The following is a 16,262-nucleotide window of genomic DNA, read 5'->3' on the forward strand; positions in this document are numbered from 1 at the left end:
TTAATGCACATGAGATTAAAAAAACAAAACAAGATTTTTTCACATTTGTTTTTTTTTTTTCGCAAAAAATAAAACATTTAAGAACTCTATTTCTATCAAAACTAGTAAAAACCAAAAAGTAGTATATTTAACCTAAACCATGAAAAATAAATAAATACATATATACATAAATAGGAAAAAGTTATTGAAATAAAATAAATGTAATATAAAATACATTTAAGTTACATTTAAAATAAATGGTAAAAAATAAAAATAAAAACAGTAAAACCATCAAAATCAAAAACAGAATATACAAAAAAATTAAACTAAAACCATGAAAATAATAATAATAATTACATACATACATAAATAGAACAAAGTTATTTGAAATAAAATGTAATATAAAATACATTTAAATTACATTTAAAATAAATGGTGAAAAACGTAATAATAACAAAACAGAAGAACTACTAAAACCGAAAACTAAATATACAAAAGAATTAAGGAAATTCAAATTATATATGTAAAAATTCTAGTATAGTTAACTAAAACCATGAAAAAAATAATAAATAATAATTACATACATAAATAGAACAAAGTTATTTAAAAAAAAATGTAATATAAAATACATTTAAAATAAATGGTAAAAAACTTAATAAAAATAAAAATAATAAAAAATAAAATAAAATAAAAAAACAATAGAACTACTAAAACTGAAAAAATTAAGGAAATTCAACATATATATTTAAAAATTCTAGTTGGCATTAAAACTACTAAAAAACTAAAAACTAGTATAGTTAACTAAAACCATAAAAAAATAACAATAAATGAATAAATTCAAAATATATATATATATATAAATAAATCTAGTTGCCATTTAAACTAGTAAAAACTAAAACTAGTATAGTTAACTAAAATCATGAAAAATCAATATATTTAATTAAATTTGATGTATTGAAATAACAAACTGAAGTTAAAATAAAAATTAATAAAAACTATATAACCATATAAAGAAATAAAACCATGAAACATTTTCTTTTATTTTCATTTAGTTAACTTTTAGTTAACTTAAAGCATTTTAACTAAATAAAATTAACTTGAAGCAACCTATGTTCAAATGTAATTTATTTGCTGTGCATCATTACTCAAAAAGCGTCACATTATCCTTTAGAAATAATTCTAATATGCTGATTTGCCCCTCAAGAAACATTTCTGTATATTATCAATGTTGAAAACTGATACATTTTCCTTTTCAGGATTTACAGATGAATAAAAAGTTCAAAAGAGCATAATTTGTTTGAAATTTATAAATTATAAATGTCTTTACTGTCACTATTGAGCAATTTAATGCATCCTCAGTGAATAAAAGTCTTAATTGATTAGACTCGCTGATGCATTTATTTGCTTAAAAGTCTTAAAAGTGATATTAATTTGAACCATGAGTCATGCATGGTGCTTTATGAATATCAGACTTATTGGTTTCTGTACTGGAGGTGTAAGTTAAATGGTGTTTTGCACTTTTCCAAGTAGGACGTTGGAAATGATGACTTTCTGAGTTGAACAGAGGGAAGCTTATTTTTTCCTGCTAGGTCAAATAAGCACATCAACAGATCAATATGAGTTCAGAAATGATTTTTCATGGCTTAATTTCCTTTGGTTGCTGGACTGTCAGAGTGTTGTGAGGGATGATATTCTGAAGGTCAGATGTTGTCAAGGTTTTGCAGGTCAAAGCATCTGAAGCTATTCAATTATGAACTTTCATAGTGACATTTCTATACTCTCCAACCCATTTAGAAATGTCATTTGTAGATGCTGAGCAGCAACAATCCTAGAAACTGTCTCTTATTTTGCAGTAAATCACGTCTGGCAAAACAGAATCGGATTTTATTTATTAAAATGTATTATATGAACTATATTTTAAAAATAGGACTTTTGGCACAGGTTTATTATAGTGGTAACACTTTACAAGTTTGAGATTTTGGGCTTTTTGGTGTTTCATAAAGTGTTTTTTCAGACTAGTGGAAAGAAAACATCCCAAAAACACCGTTAAGTGTTTCTTTTATAGCACTTTATCTATTTGTGTCAATAGATTTCAATTACAATGCATATTTTTAAAGGCCTTTTTCTCAAAACTAGTTGTTTCTTCCACACTGAGCCATAAATGTCAACTTCAGTAGCACTTACACACACCAAACTTTACATTTTTATTCCTGTCTATATTCTGAAGGTTTTTACAGAGGGTTTTGTTCATGTATAATTTGATGGATTTTATACATTTTATTCCCCAAAAATTGAAAAAAAGTACTTTCTGAATTATAATGTGATAAAATGAGAAACCCAAAATTCCCTCTGTAAAAATTTTGACTCTAATATGTCAATATAGTAGCGATAGCCAAAAATACATTGTCTGGGTCAAAATTATCGATTTTTCTTTTCTCCCAAAAACTTTAGTAAAAGATTTAGTAAAGATCATGTTCCATGAAGATATTTTGTAAATTTCCTACCGTAAATATATCAAAATTTTATTTATTTATTTATTTTCGATTCTTTATTTATTAAATATTTATTTAACAACTTTTACAGTAGAGCCTGAGATCTGCCCATATAAACTAAAAAAATAATTATAATAATAATAATTTTTGATTAGTAATATGCATTGCTAAGAACTTCATTTGGACAACTTTAAAAGCGATTTTCTCAATATTTAGATTTTTTTTGACTGGTTTTGTTGTCCAAGGTCGCACACACACACACACACACACACACACACACACACATATATATATGGGCACTGTGTGTGTATGTATGTATGTGTATGTATATATATATATATATATATATACACACAGTGCCTTGCAAAAGTATTCATTCTCCTTTTTTTGTTTTGTTGCAGCCTTATGTTAAAGTGTTTAAATTACTTTTTTATCCACATCAATCTACATCTCATACACCATAATGACAAAGCACAAAACAGGTTTGTAACAACTTTGCAAATTTATTAGAAATAAAAAACTGAAAAGATCCTGTTGCATAAGTATTCATACCCTTTTCTGGGACACTCGAAATTTAGCTCAGGAGCATTCATATTGCTTCTAGATGTTCCTACACTTGGAGTGGAGTTAAACTGTGGCAAATTCATTCGAATGAGTCTGATTTAGAAAGACACACACCTCTCAGAAAAGGTCTAACAGCTGAAAATGCATCTCAGAGCAAAAAAAAACAAGTCTTGAGGTCAAGATAACTGCCTGTAGAGCTCAGTGATAGACTTGCGTTAAGGCGATGATCGAGGGAAGAGTTCAGAAACAAATCTGCTGCATTGAAGGTTGACAGAAGCATTCTCCATAATGGAAGACGATTGGAGCAACTAGGACTCTAGAAAATGTCTGCCCGCCTTCATCCAAGCTGACAGAGATGGAGAGGTGAAAAGGTGAGGCAAAGATAATTGCCAAATGCAGATGTGCAAAGCTTGTCACATCAGACCCAAAAAGACTAAAGGTGCTTCAACTATGTACTGAGTTAAGGTTATGAATACTTATGCAATGTACTTATTTCAGTGTTTTATTTTTAATAAATTTGTAAAATTTGCAAATCTGGTTTTGCTTTGTCATTATTATGGTGTATGGAGTGTAAACTGATGAGGGGAAAAACTAATTTAAAGCATTTTAACATAACGCTGCAACAAAACAAAATGTGAAAAAAAATGAAGGGGTATGAATACTTTTGCAAGGCGCTGTACATATCAATACTAAGACTAATTTTGCGATTTAGTGAAATTTTGTCATTTCTTTCTAATGACAGTGGTGTGTTGCTTTATTTTATATCATCAGCAAAATCCTCATGAATATATCATGAATTTAATATAACTTAATAAAGCTTAATCGAATGGACTGTATTAAATCTACTCCTGGCATATTGCAGTCAGTGTGGTGTTGCTTTCATATATGAAGCAAAAAAGAACAAAACCCATTAACCAAAGAGACTTCATAACACTCAAAAGATTTTTTCATTTAGTCATTTTCATACATGATCTCATTATATTACAACCTGCACCATAAATCTCAATCTTGTCATATGAACTTGGATGGAGAGCTACAGAGCGAAGGAAACCGATGAATAAAACATTGGTTAGACGTTACACAAGACAGAAAAACACAGCAAAGATGGAGAGATTACAGAAAGAAAGACACCTGATGTGACGGATGATTTTTCAGCTATTTATTCTCCACCCTTTCGATTCAGAGCCGAATCTCTGAGTGCAGAAATCAATACGGCTAAATGGGGATGAAAGAGCGCGAGGAGCCATCAAACCGCGTCCAGAGCCTGACCCACGTAGATCAAACGCCGCTTTATTCCTCCGCGTCCCTTCTGCTTTATTGCCACAATTTATAGGACAATTAAGTCTCTCCTACAAGCGTCTAATTTTCCGCAGCGTTACTTCGGCTCAGAATCGGTCCGCGGCGCACAAAAGCTATTACTCTGAGATTTCACACGGCCCTCCATTATGAGGTATCAGAGAGAGGAAATCTCTATCCGCATTGTGTTGTGGAGAGTGTCATAAGAAAGACGTGGCAGAGAGCAAGGATTGGGGCTGATTTTCTGAGGCTGGTTTGTGTGGGATAAGGACTCAGGAAGAGGTTAGGAAAAGCTTTAATAAGGATTGAGAGGGTCAGTTTTTGCCATTTTTGTATAATTTTAGTCATTTTGTTATGCTCACTTAGCATTTTTGTTTTTATTTACTTACAATTAATTTAGAATTTTTGTTTATTTTACTATTTAGGTTTAATTTATTAAAGATGTATTTGTTATTGTTATTATTATTATTATTATTATTATTATTATTTTATACTTTTAAGTTTTGAGTTAATTTTAGTCATTTTGTTATGCTCTTTTGCCATTTTTGTTTTTATTTACTTACAATTAATTTAGATTTTTTTTTTAATTTTTGTTTAAAATTTTTGTTTATTTTACTATTTAGGTTTAATTTATTAAAGATGTATTTGTTATTATTATTATTATTATTATTATTATTATTTTATACTTTAAGTTTTGAGTTAATTTTAGTCATTTTGTTATGCTCTTTTGCCATTTTTGTTTTTATTTACTTACAATTTTAATTTATTAAAGATGTATTTGTTATTATTATTATTATTATTATTATTATTATTATTTTATACTTTAAGTTTTGAGTTAATTTTAGTCATTTTGTTATGCTCACTTGTCATTTTTTTTATTTACTTACAATTAATTAAAAATAACTATTTTAGTTTTAATTTTTTTTTTTTTTACTATTTAGGTTTAATTTATTAAAGATGTATTTGTTATTATTATTATTATTTTATACTTTAAGTTTTGAGTTAATTTTAGTCATTTTGTTATGCTCTTTTGCCATTTTTGTTTTTATTTACTTACAATTAATTTAGAATTTTTTTACATTTTAGTTTAAAATTTTTGTTTATTTTACTATTTAGGTTTAATTTATTAAAGATGTATTTGTTATTATTATTATTATTATTATTATTATTATTATTATTATTTTATACTTTAAGTTTTGAGTTAATTTTAGTCATTTTGTTATGCTCTTTTGCCATTTTTGTTTTTATTTACTTACAATTAATTTAGATTTTTTTTTTAATTTTTGTTTAAAATTTTTGTTTATTTTACTATTTAGGTTTAATTTATTAAAGATGTATTTGTTATTATTATTATTATTATTATTATTATTATTATTATTATTATTATTATTATTATTATTATTTTATACTTTAAGTTTTGAGTTAATTTTAGTCATTTTGTTATGCTCACTTGTCATTTTTTTTATTTACTTACAATTAATTAAAAAGAACTATTTTAGTTTTATTTATTTTTTTTACTATTTAGGTTTAATTTATTAAAGATGTATTTGTTATTATTATTATTATTTTATACTTTAAGTTTTGAGTTAATTTTAGTCATTTTGTTATGCTCACTTGTCATTTTTGTTTTTATTTACTTACAATTAATTTAGATTTTTTTTTTTTTTTTAGTTTAAAATTTTTGTTTATTTTACTATTTAGGTTTAATTTATTAGAGATGTATTTTTATTTTAGTTTTTTATTTTATATTAAGATGTTCATTTATTTGTAGTAATTTTGTCATTTTGTAAGTGTGCTTATATATAATTTAGATTTTTAATTTTGTAGTTTAGAAATAAAACATTTTAGTTTTATTTTAGTTTTTATTTCAGATTTTGAGTTTTCATTTTAATTTTTGTTTATTTGTAGTCATTTGTTTATGTACTTTTGCAATTTACTATTAGTTTTACTATTTAGGTTTAATTTGTTTTTATTTAAATTTTATTTTAGAGATAAAACATTTTTATTTCTTTTTTATTTTATATTTTAAGTTTTAGTTTAATTTTTATAATTGTATTAATTTTAAAAATGGCTAAATTAATTTTTGCCGTTTTTGTTTATTTACAATTTAGGTTTAATTGACTTGAGTTTTAGTTTAGAAATAAAACATTTTATTTTTATTTTAGTTTTCATTTAAATTTTTGTTTATTTTTAGTCATTTTGTTACACACTTTTGTAATTTTCTATTTAGGTTTAATTTGTTTTATTGTTATTTCAATTTTATTTTAGAAAGAAAACTAGATGTATTTTAATTTCAGTTCATTTTATATTTAAAGCTTTAGTTTAATTTTAGTCATTTCGTTATGCACTTTTGCCATTTCCTATTTAGGTTTAATTTATTTTATTTAAATTTTATTTTAGAAAGAAAATTAGATGTGTTTAATTTTTTATTTCATATTTTAAGTTCTAGTTTAATTAGTAATTTTATATGTGCTTCTGCCATTTTTGTTTTTGTTTAGCTTTAATTGATTTCATTTTTAGTTTAGTTTCATTTAAATTTGAGATTTTTTTGTTAGTCACTTTTGCCATTTACTATTTAGGTTTCATTTATTTTTATTTCAATTTTATTTTTAGAAAGAAAACTTTTTTTGTTTAGTTTTAGTTTAATTTTAGTAATTTTGTTATGTGCTTGTGCCATTTTTATTTTAGTTTTCATTTAATTTTATTTGTTTAGTTTTAGTCAATTTGTTATACGCTTTTCCCATTTTCTGTTATTTTTAGGTTTAGTTATTATTAATTAATTTTAATTTTAACTTTACTTTAGAAAGAAAACTAGATGTATTTTTATTTTAGTTTTTTATTTTATATTTTAAAAGTTCATTTATTTGTAGTATTTATAGTTTAATTTATTTTTATTTCAAATTTATTTTAGAAAGAAAACTAAATGTATTTTTACTCCAGTTTTTTATTTTATATTTTAAGTTTTAGTTTAATTTTAGTATTTTTTTACTGAATTCCCTTTTATATAATATAATGTACTTATGCTATTTCTATTTAATTTGGATTTTTTTATTTTAATTTTTGTTTATTTTTAGTTGTTTTGTTATGTATTTTGCAATTTACTATTCGTTTTTTTTTTTTCACATTTATTTTAGAAAGAAAACCGGATGTTTTTTATTTTGATTTTATTTTTTTAAAGCGAAAAGCTAAAAGCTATTACTTTCACACAGCCCTTGATTAGAGATATCAGAGGGAGGAAAATGTCTATCAGCATTGTGTTGTGGAGAGTGTAATAAGAAAGACGTGGCAGAGATCAAGGATTGGGGCTGATTTTCTAAGGCTGGTTTGTATGGGATGAGATTCTTTTCCTTGGACTCGCAGAAAGAGGTTAGGAAAAGCTTTAATAAGCTATAGGAGGATTGAGAGGGTCAGTAACCTCGCCGCAAGCTCCCGATTTATGATGAAAAGATTACTTTAAGACATGTTCTTATTGTGAATCATTCAAAAGCGCATGTTTTTCTCAAGTGAAGTCTTCACATTTTTCATCCAGTATAGTAATTTAATTGGTAACTGGGGTTGTTTTTGAAAAAACTGTGTTTTGAAATGAACCAAAAATTGGTTCACCAGGGATAGAATAAATTCTGCCTCACATTATTGGCTTGGAAATATGTCAAATTGAGGATGTCAGAGCCTTAATTTAAGATATCAATGCATTATTGATTGATTGACATCTCTAAATGTTTATTTATGTCAGATCAATTATGTAAATTACTGAAATATGTAATATAGACAAATATTGATTATTTAATAGCCTTGATTTAAAATATTAATCAATGATTGCTTGTTTGTAGACTTTATTTATTGACATTCAAATGTTAATTTATGTCAGTTTTCCTTTAAATGTACTTTTTTTTGTAATTTTGTTAATAAATAATGTACTTATGATAAGAAACAAAAATAATATATATTTTTTATTTAACTTTTTTGTTTAATTTTAGTAATTTTGTTAAATGCTTTTGTCATTTTTGGTTTTGTTTATTTACAATTTAGTTTTAATTTATTTTTATTTCAGTTTAGAAATAAAACATTATTCTACTATATTAAAACATTTAAAACATTATTCAACAATTTTATTTTTTATTTTAATTTAAGTTTATATTTTTACAATAATTTTGTTATGTACTTTTGTCATTTTAGGTTTTAGTTTTAATTACTACTTAGGTTTAAATTATATTTATTTCAATTTTTACTTGAGAAATAAAACTAGATGTATTTTTATTTTAGTTTTTTTACATTTTGAGATTTCATTTCGATGTTAATTTATTTTTTGTAATTTTGTTGTTTTTTATTTTATATTTTAAATTCTTATGTAATTTTAGTAATTTTGTTTTGTGATTTTGCCATTTTTGTTTTCATTTATTTACATTATATATTATATATATATTATACATTATATTTTAATTGAAATCTTAGTTTAGAAATAAAACTAGGTGTGTTTTTATTTTAGTTTTTTGATTTTATATTTAAAATTTTCAGTTCACTGTTATTATATTTTTTTGTAATTTTGTTATTTGCTTTTGCCATTTTTGATTAGTTTATTTACAATTTAGGTTTAATTTATTTTTGTTGTTTGCTTATTTTATGTTTTAAGTTTTTGTTTAATTATAGAAATTTTGTAATTTTTTTATTATTTATAATTTAGGTATTTTTAAATTGAACTTTAAGTTTAAAAAATAAAACTGGATTTATTTTTTATTTTTTATTTTATTTTATTTATTTTTTTTGTAATTCTGTCATGTTAGTGCTTCAACATGGCAACTTTTAATTGTGTGTTTTTATATGTTTTATACTTTTTATACAAAGTTTATATTTAGTAATTTTGTTATGCACTTTTGTCATTTTAGTTTTTAGTTTTAATTACTACTTAGGTTTAATTTATTTTAATTTAAAAAATACATTTAGAAAACTAGATGTATTTTTATTTTAGTTTTTTATTTAGGAATTTGAGTTTTATATTTTTTTACATGCTGTTGTTTTTTAATTTAGATTTTACATTTTTATTTCATTTGAGTAATTTTGTTATGTACTTTTGCCATTTTAGTTTTTAGTTGCAATTACTACTTAGGTTTAATTTATTTTGATTTTTATTTTACTTTAGAAATAAACCTAGATTTATTTTTATTTTAGTTTTTTATCTTATATTTTAAGTTTTCATTTCGATGTTAATTTATTTTTTGTAACTTTGTTGTGTTTTTATTTTATATTTTAAATTTTAAGGTAATGTTAGTAATTTTGTTATGCGATTTTGCCATTTTGTTTTAATTTATTTACATTATATAATATATATATATTATACATTATATTTTAATTGAAATCTTAGTTTAGAAATAAAACTAGGTGTGTTTTTATTTTAGTTTTTTGATTTTATATTTAAAATTTTCAGTTCACTGTTATTATATTTTTTTGTAATTTTGTTATTTGCTTTTGCCATTTTTGATTAGTTTATTTACAATTTAGGTTTAATTTATTTTTGTTGTTTGCTTATTTTATGTTTTAAGTTTTTGTTTAATTATAGAAATTTTGTAATTTTTTTATTATTTATAATTTAGGTATTTTTAAATTGAACTTTAAGTTTAAAAAATAAAACTGGATTTATTTTTTATTTTTTATTTTATTTTATTTATTTTTTTTGTAATTCTGTCATGTTAGTGCTTCAACATGGCAACTTTTAATTGTGTGTTTTTATATGTTTTATACTTTTTATACAAAGTTTATATTTAGTAATTTTGTTATGCACTTTTGTCATTTTAGTTTTTAGTTTTAATTACTACTTAGGTTTAATTTATTTTAATTTAAAAAATACATTTAGAAAACTAGATGTATTTTTATTTTAGTTTTTTATTTAGGAATTTGAGTTTTATATTTTTTTACATGCTGTTGTTTTTTAATTTAGATTTTACATTTTTATTTCATTTGAGTAATTTTGTTATGTACTTTTGCCATTTTAGTTTTTAGTTGCAATTACTACTTAGGTTTAATTTATTTTGATTTTTATTTTACTTTAGAAATAAACCTAGATTTATTTTTATTTTAGTTTTTTATCTTATATTTTAAGTTTTCATTTCGATGTTAATTTATTTTTTGTAACTTTGTTGTGTTTTTATTTTATATTTTAAATTTTAAGGTAATGTTAGTAATTTTGTTATGCGATTTTGCCATTTTGTTTTAATTTATTTACATTATATAATATATATATATATATATATATATATATATATATATATATATATATATATATATATATATATATACATTATATTTTAATTTAAATCTTAGTTTAGAAATAAAACTAGGTCTATTTTTATTTTTGTTTTTTATTTTATTTTACTGTTATTATATTTTTTTGTAATTCTGTAATGTGCTTTTTGTTTTTTAGCATTTTGTATTTTATATTTTAAGTTTTTATTTCATTTTAGTAATTTTATGTGCTTTTGCCATTTTTGGGTTATTTACAATTTATTTACAATTTTCAATTTATTTTATTGTTGTTTTTTTGTAATTCTGTAATGTGCTTTTGTTTTTGTTTTTTTGCATTTTTTATTTTATATTTTAAGTTTTTATTTCATTTTAGTCATTTTGTTATGTGCTTTTGCCATTTTTGATTTGTTTATTTACAATTTAGATTTAATTTATTTTTGTTGTTTGCTTATTTTATGTTTTAAGTTTTTATTATGTATAGTTTATTTTTATTTTTTTAATTGAAATCTAAGTTTAAAATAAAACTGTTTTTTATTTATTATTATTTTCTATTTATTTCATGTTAGTGCTTCAACATGGCAACTAAAAATTTTAATTGTGTGTATATAAAAATGTTTTAATTGTTTTAGTAATTTTATTTCTAAAAGTTAGTTAAAATAAGTTTTGTGTGTCCTGTTTCCTATGAAATGCACAAGCATGTGTGTGTTTGTGTGAATCCTGACCTGTGTTTTCCGTGTGTTTGTGCAGGTTTAGTAAGCTGATGAATCATGGAGAGGCTGGTGTTTTATGTGCTGGTGTTCGGAGCGCTGGTGAAGGCTCAACATTGTCCGGGTCGCTGCATCTGTCAGACCATCTCTCCCACGCTCACGCTCCTCTGTGCCAAAACCGGACTGCTGTTCGTGCCGCCCACCATCGACCGCAAGACCGTGGAGCTCCGGCTGACCGACAACTTCATCACGGCCGTCCGCCGGAAAGACTTCTTGAACATGACGAGCCTGGTGCACCTCACTCTGTCCCGCAACACCATCAGCCAGATCGCGCCGCACGCCTTCGTGGGCCTCAGGGCTCTGAGAGCGCTCCACATGGACGGAAACCGGCTGACGCTCATCAACAGTGACCAGCTGAAGGCAATCCATCTCATCAACACTTGACAATAACTGGGGAACACACAACACTGTTAACAGTGGCATGCGGAAGTTTGGGAACCCCTTGCAGAATCTGTGAAAATGAGAGAGACAAGAGATCATACAAAATGCATGCTATTTGAGTTGGCTTGAGAAAGCCAACTTACTGAAATGCTATTTAAACTTATTATTAATCTTCTTACTAAAACTGTTGACTGCTCCTCCTCCTAGAGCCCAGCTCTTAGCCCAGATCTTCAGACTGATCTGACTCCAGGTGCTGTATCTTTTCTAACTGATCGGACTTGCGTTTTTTCTAAAAGTGACGAATAAAGCTGGGAAAAATCCTATAGACTTACATTGACGGAATGTTCATGCTAGTAACATGCTAATCATAAAATCATGCTAGCAACATGTCAACACCATGCTAATCATGCTAGAAACATGCTTATCATAAAATCATGCTAGCAACATTCCAGTAACATGCTATTCATGCTAGTAACATACTAATCATAAAATCATGCTAGCAACATGTCAACAACATGCTAATCATGCTAGAAACATGTTATTCATAAAATCATGCCAGCAACATGTTAACAACATGCTAATCATGCTAGAGACATGCTAGTAACATGCTAATCATAAAATCATGCTAGCAACATGTCAACACCATGCTAATCATGCTAGAAACATGCTTATCATAAAATCATGCTAGCAACATGTCAACAACATGCTAATCATGCTAGTAACATGTTATTCATGAAATCATGCCAGCAACATGTTAGCATGCTAGTAACATGTTATTCATAAAATCATGCCAGCAACATGTTGACAACATGCTAATCATGCTAGAGACATGCTAGTAACATTCTAATCATGTTAACAACATGCTAGTAAAATGCTTATCATAAAATCATGCTAGCAACATGCTACTCATGGTAATCATAAAATCATGTTAACGACATGTTAACATGCTAATCATGCTAGAAACATGTAACATTCTAATCTTGCTAACAACATGCTAGTAACATGCTAATCATGCTAGAAACATGTTAATCATGCTAGAAACATGCTAGTAATATGCTTAACATGCAAAACATGCTAGTGACATGCTAATCATGATAGAAACATGTTATGTTAGAATCATGCTAGCAACATGCTAATAACATGCTAATCATGCTAGCAACATGCTAATCATGCTAGAATCATGCTAGCAACATGCTAACATGGTAGTAACATGTTGATAATGCTAAAACATGTTATTTATGTTAGAATCATTATAGCAACATGCTGGTAATCATGCTAGAATCATGATAACAACATGCTAGTAACATGCTAATCATGCTAAAAACGTTACGTTAGAATCATGCTAGCAACCTGCTGCGAATCATGCTAGAATCATGATAACAACATGCTAGTAACATGCTAATCATGATAGAAACATGCTAGTAACATGTTAATCATGATAGAAACATGCTAGTAACATGTTAATCATGATAGAAACATGCTAGTAACTTGTTAACAATGTTAAAAATGTTATGTTAGAATCATGCTAGCAACATGCTGCTAATCATGCTAGAATCATGCTAGCAACATGCTAGTAACATGCTAATCATGATAGAAACATGCTAGTAACATGTTAATCATGATAGAAACATGTTAGTAACATGTTAATAATGCTAAAAACGTTACGTTAGAATCATGCTAGCAACATGCTGCTAATCATGTTAGAATCATGCTAACAACATGCTAGTAACATGCTAATCATGTTGACAACATGCTAGTAACATGTTAATCATGATAGAAACATGCTAGCAACATGCTGGTAACATGCTAATCATGATAAAACCATGCTAGCAACATGCTAATAACATGGTAACCATGCTAGAAAAATGCTGTTAACATGTAATCATGCTAGAATCATGTTAGCAACATGCTAGTAACTTGTTAATAATGCTTGAATTATACTAACAACATGCTAGTAACATGCTAATCATGATGGAATCATGCTTGCTTCATGCTAGTAATATGCTAATCGTGATAGAATCATGCTAGTAACTTGCTAATCATGCTAGAAACATGCTAGTGACATGTTAATCAAGCTAGTAACATGCTAATAATGCTAGCAACACGCTAGTAACTTGTTAATCATGCTAACAACACGCTAATCATGCTAGAAACATGCTATCAACATGCTAATCCTGTTAATCAATCTGACTGACTGGATTCCCTTCAAAACATTCAAGCTTTAAGGTTTAAAACTACTTTAAACTTCAATCTAATCTGATAATCATCAAACTTTTAAAACTTAAAATCTTTTCGAACTTTTACAACTTTTTCAAACTTTCTGGTCAAGTTGCAGCTTTTTTTTTTTTTTTTTTTTCTCGTCTTGTGAACTATATGCAAACATCTTTTATGTAAAATATCTTACTCAGGACAGTACTAAAAAATTTTTGTCCGATTTTCACAGATTCCGCAAGAAGTTCCCAAACTTTCGCATGCCACTGTATACACTTATACATGTATTTATCCAACACACATACTTTGTTTACCTTTTTGAATCTATTGTAATATTCCTGTAGATGCAAATTGTATAATATTATTCCTTCTTATTTACTTCTTCTATTCTCAAAACAAGTGAACAAATAAGAAAACAAATTCCTCGTATGTGGCAATAAAGCTCATTCTGATTGTGATTGTGATTGTTTAGGGTCTGATCAACCTGAGGCACCTGATCCTGGGCAATAATCAGATCCACATCATCGAACTGTCCTCCTTCGACGAGTTCGTCTCCACCATCGAGGACCTGGATCTGTCCTACAACAACCTGAGGACGTTACCGTGGGAAGCCATCGGCAGGATGGCCAACATCAACACCCTGACGCTGGACCACAATCTGATCGACCACATCGACGCGGGGACCTTCACGCTCCTCACCAAGCTGGTGCGGCTGGACATGACGTCCAATCGTCTGCAGACGCTGCCGCCGGACACGCTGTTCCAGCACGCGCAGGTCCTGTCCGACCCCAAAGCGTCCAGCTCGTCTAAGCTGACGGTGAGTTTCGGAGGAAACCCGTTGCACTGTAACTGCGAGCTGCTGTGGTTGCGCCGCCTGACGAGGGAGGACGATCTGGAGACCTGCGCTTCGCCTGAACACCTCATGGACAAGTACTTCTGGTCCATTCAGGAGGAGGAGTTCATCTGCGAACCGCCGCTCATCACCAAACACCAGGTCAGCAAACTCTACTGCATGAAAAAAAAACATAAAAAATTTATATAATATACAATATATATAGAAATAACTAGAAAATTTTACACGGCCAATAGTCCTATGAAATAACAGTTTAATTTGAATGAAAAATAAATAAATAAAATAAAATAAAACATTTTGGATAAAAAACCTGCATAAAATAAATAAATACATAAAATAAAAACAACTAGAAATGTTTACATGGCCAATAGTACTTGCATAAAAATGCATAAAAATGAATGAATAAATAAAATTAAAAAGAACTAGAAAAGTTTACATGGCCAATAGTCTAATGGAAATAACAGTAAAATAAAATACAATAAAATAAAGGATAAAAGACCTGCAGAAAAATGAATAAATAAATGAAAATATAAAATTAAAAATAATTAGAATAGTTTTCATGAATAATAAAATAAATGAAATACAATATATAAATAAATAAATATAAATAAATAACTAGAACATTTTACATGGCAAACAGTCCAGTCGAAATAAATAAAATATGAATAAAATAAAATAAAATACTTTGGATAAAAGACCAGCATAAAAAATAAACAAATAAATACATAAAAATAAAAAAAAACTACAGAATTAAAAATGGACAATAGTCTAATGAAATAACAGTTACATTTGAATAAAAAATAAATAAATAAAATAAAATAAAATATTTTGGATAAAAAAACCTGCATAAAATAAATGAATAAAATAAAAACAACTAGAAATGTTTATTATTTTATTTATTTATTCATTTTTATGCAGGTATTTTATTTTATTTATTTACTTATTTATTTATTTATTTGTTTATTTATTTATTTATTATTCAAATGTAACTGTTATTTTGAATGGACCATTGGCCATGTAAAATTTTCTAGTTATTTATTAATTAATTATTATTATTATTATTATTTTTACACAGGTCTTTTATCCAAAGTATTTTATTTTAATTCAGATTGAACTGTTATTTCCATTGGAATATTGGCCATGTAAAATTTTGTAGTTTTTATTTTTATTTTACTTTATTTATTTATTTTTATGCAGGTATTTTATTTTATTTCATTCGAATTCAACTGTTATTTCCATTGGAATATTGGCCATGTAAAATTTTCTGGTTATTTTTTTTTTTTTTTTTTTTATGCAGGTATTTTATTTCATTTTATTCAAATTCAACTGTTATTTCCATTGGCCATGTAAAAATTTTCTAGTTATTTTTAATGTTATTTAATTATTTATTTATTTATTTATTTATTTTTATGTTCTAGTTATTTCTAATTTTATTAATTTATGTATTTTTATACAGGTTTTTATCCAAAGAGTTTTATTTTA

The 16,262-nt window shown here is 26.0% G+C and overlaps 1 protein-coding gene across 1 annotated transcript in view; it reads left to right on the forward strand.

The window, feature by feature from the left end:
- lrfn1 (leucine rich repeat and fibronectin type III domain containing 1) overlaps window positions 1–16,262 on the forward strand; it is a 90,380-nt gene that overhangs the window by 48,411 nt on the left and 25,707 nt on the right. The window contains exons 2-3 of the mRNA XM_073817880.1: window positions 11,316–11,695; window positions 14,400–14,921. Coding sequence (XP_073673981.1) covers window positions 11,336–11,695; window positions 14,400–14,921 — 882 coding nt within the window. The 5' untranslated portion in view covers window positions 11,316–11,335. The remainder of the gene's footprint in view (window positions 1–11,315; window positions 11,696–14,399; window positions 14,922–16,262) is intronic.

Source organism: Garra rufa, chromosome 14, assembly GCF_049309525.1.
Source record: "Garra rufa chromosome 14, GarRuf1.0, whole genome shotgun sequence".
Classification (NCBI taxonomy): domain Eukaryota; kingdom Metazoa; phylum Chordata; class Actinopteri; order Cypriniformes; family Cyprinidae; genus Garra; species Garra rufa.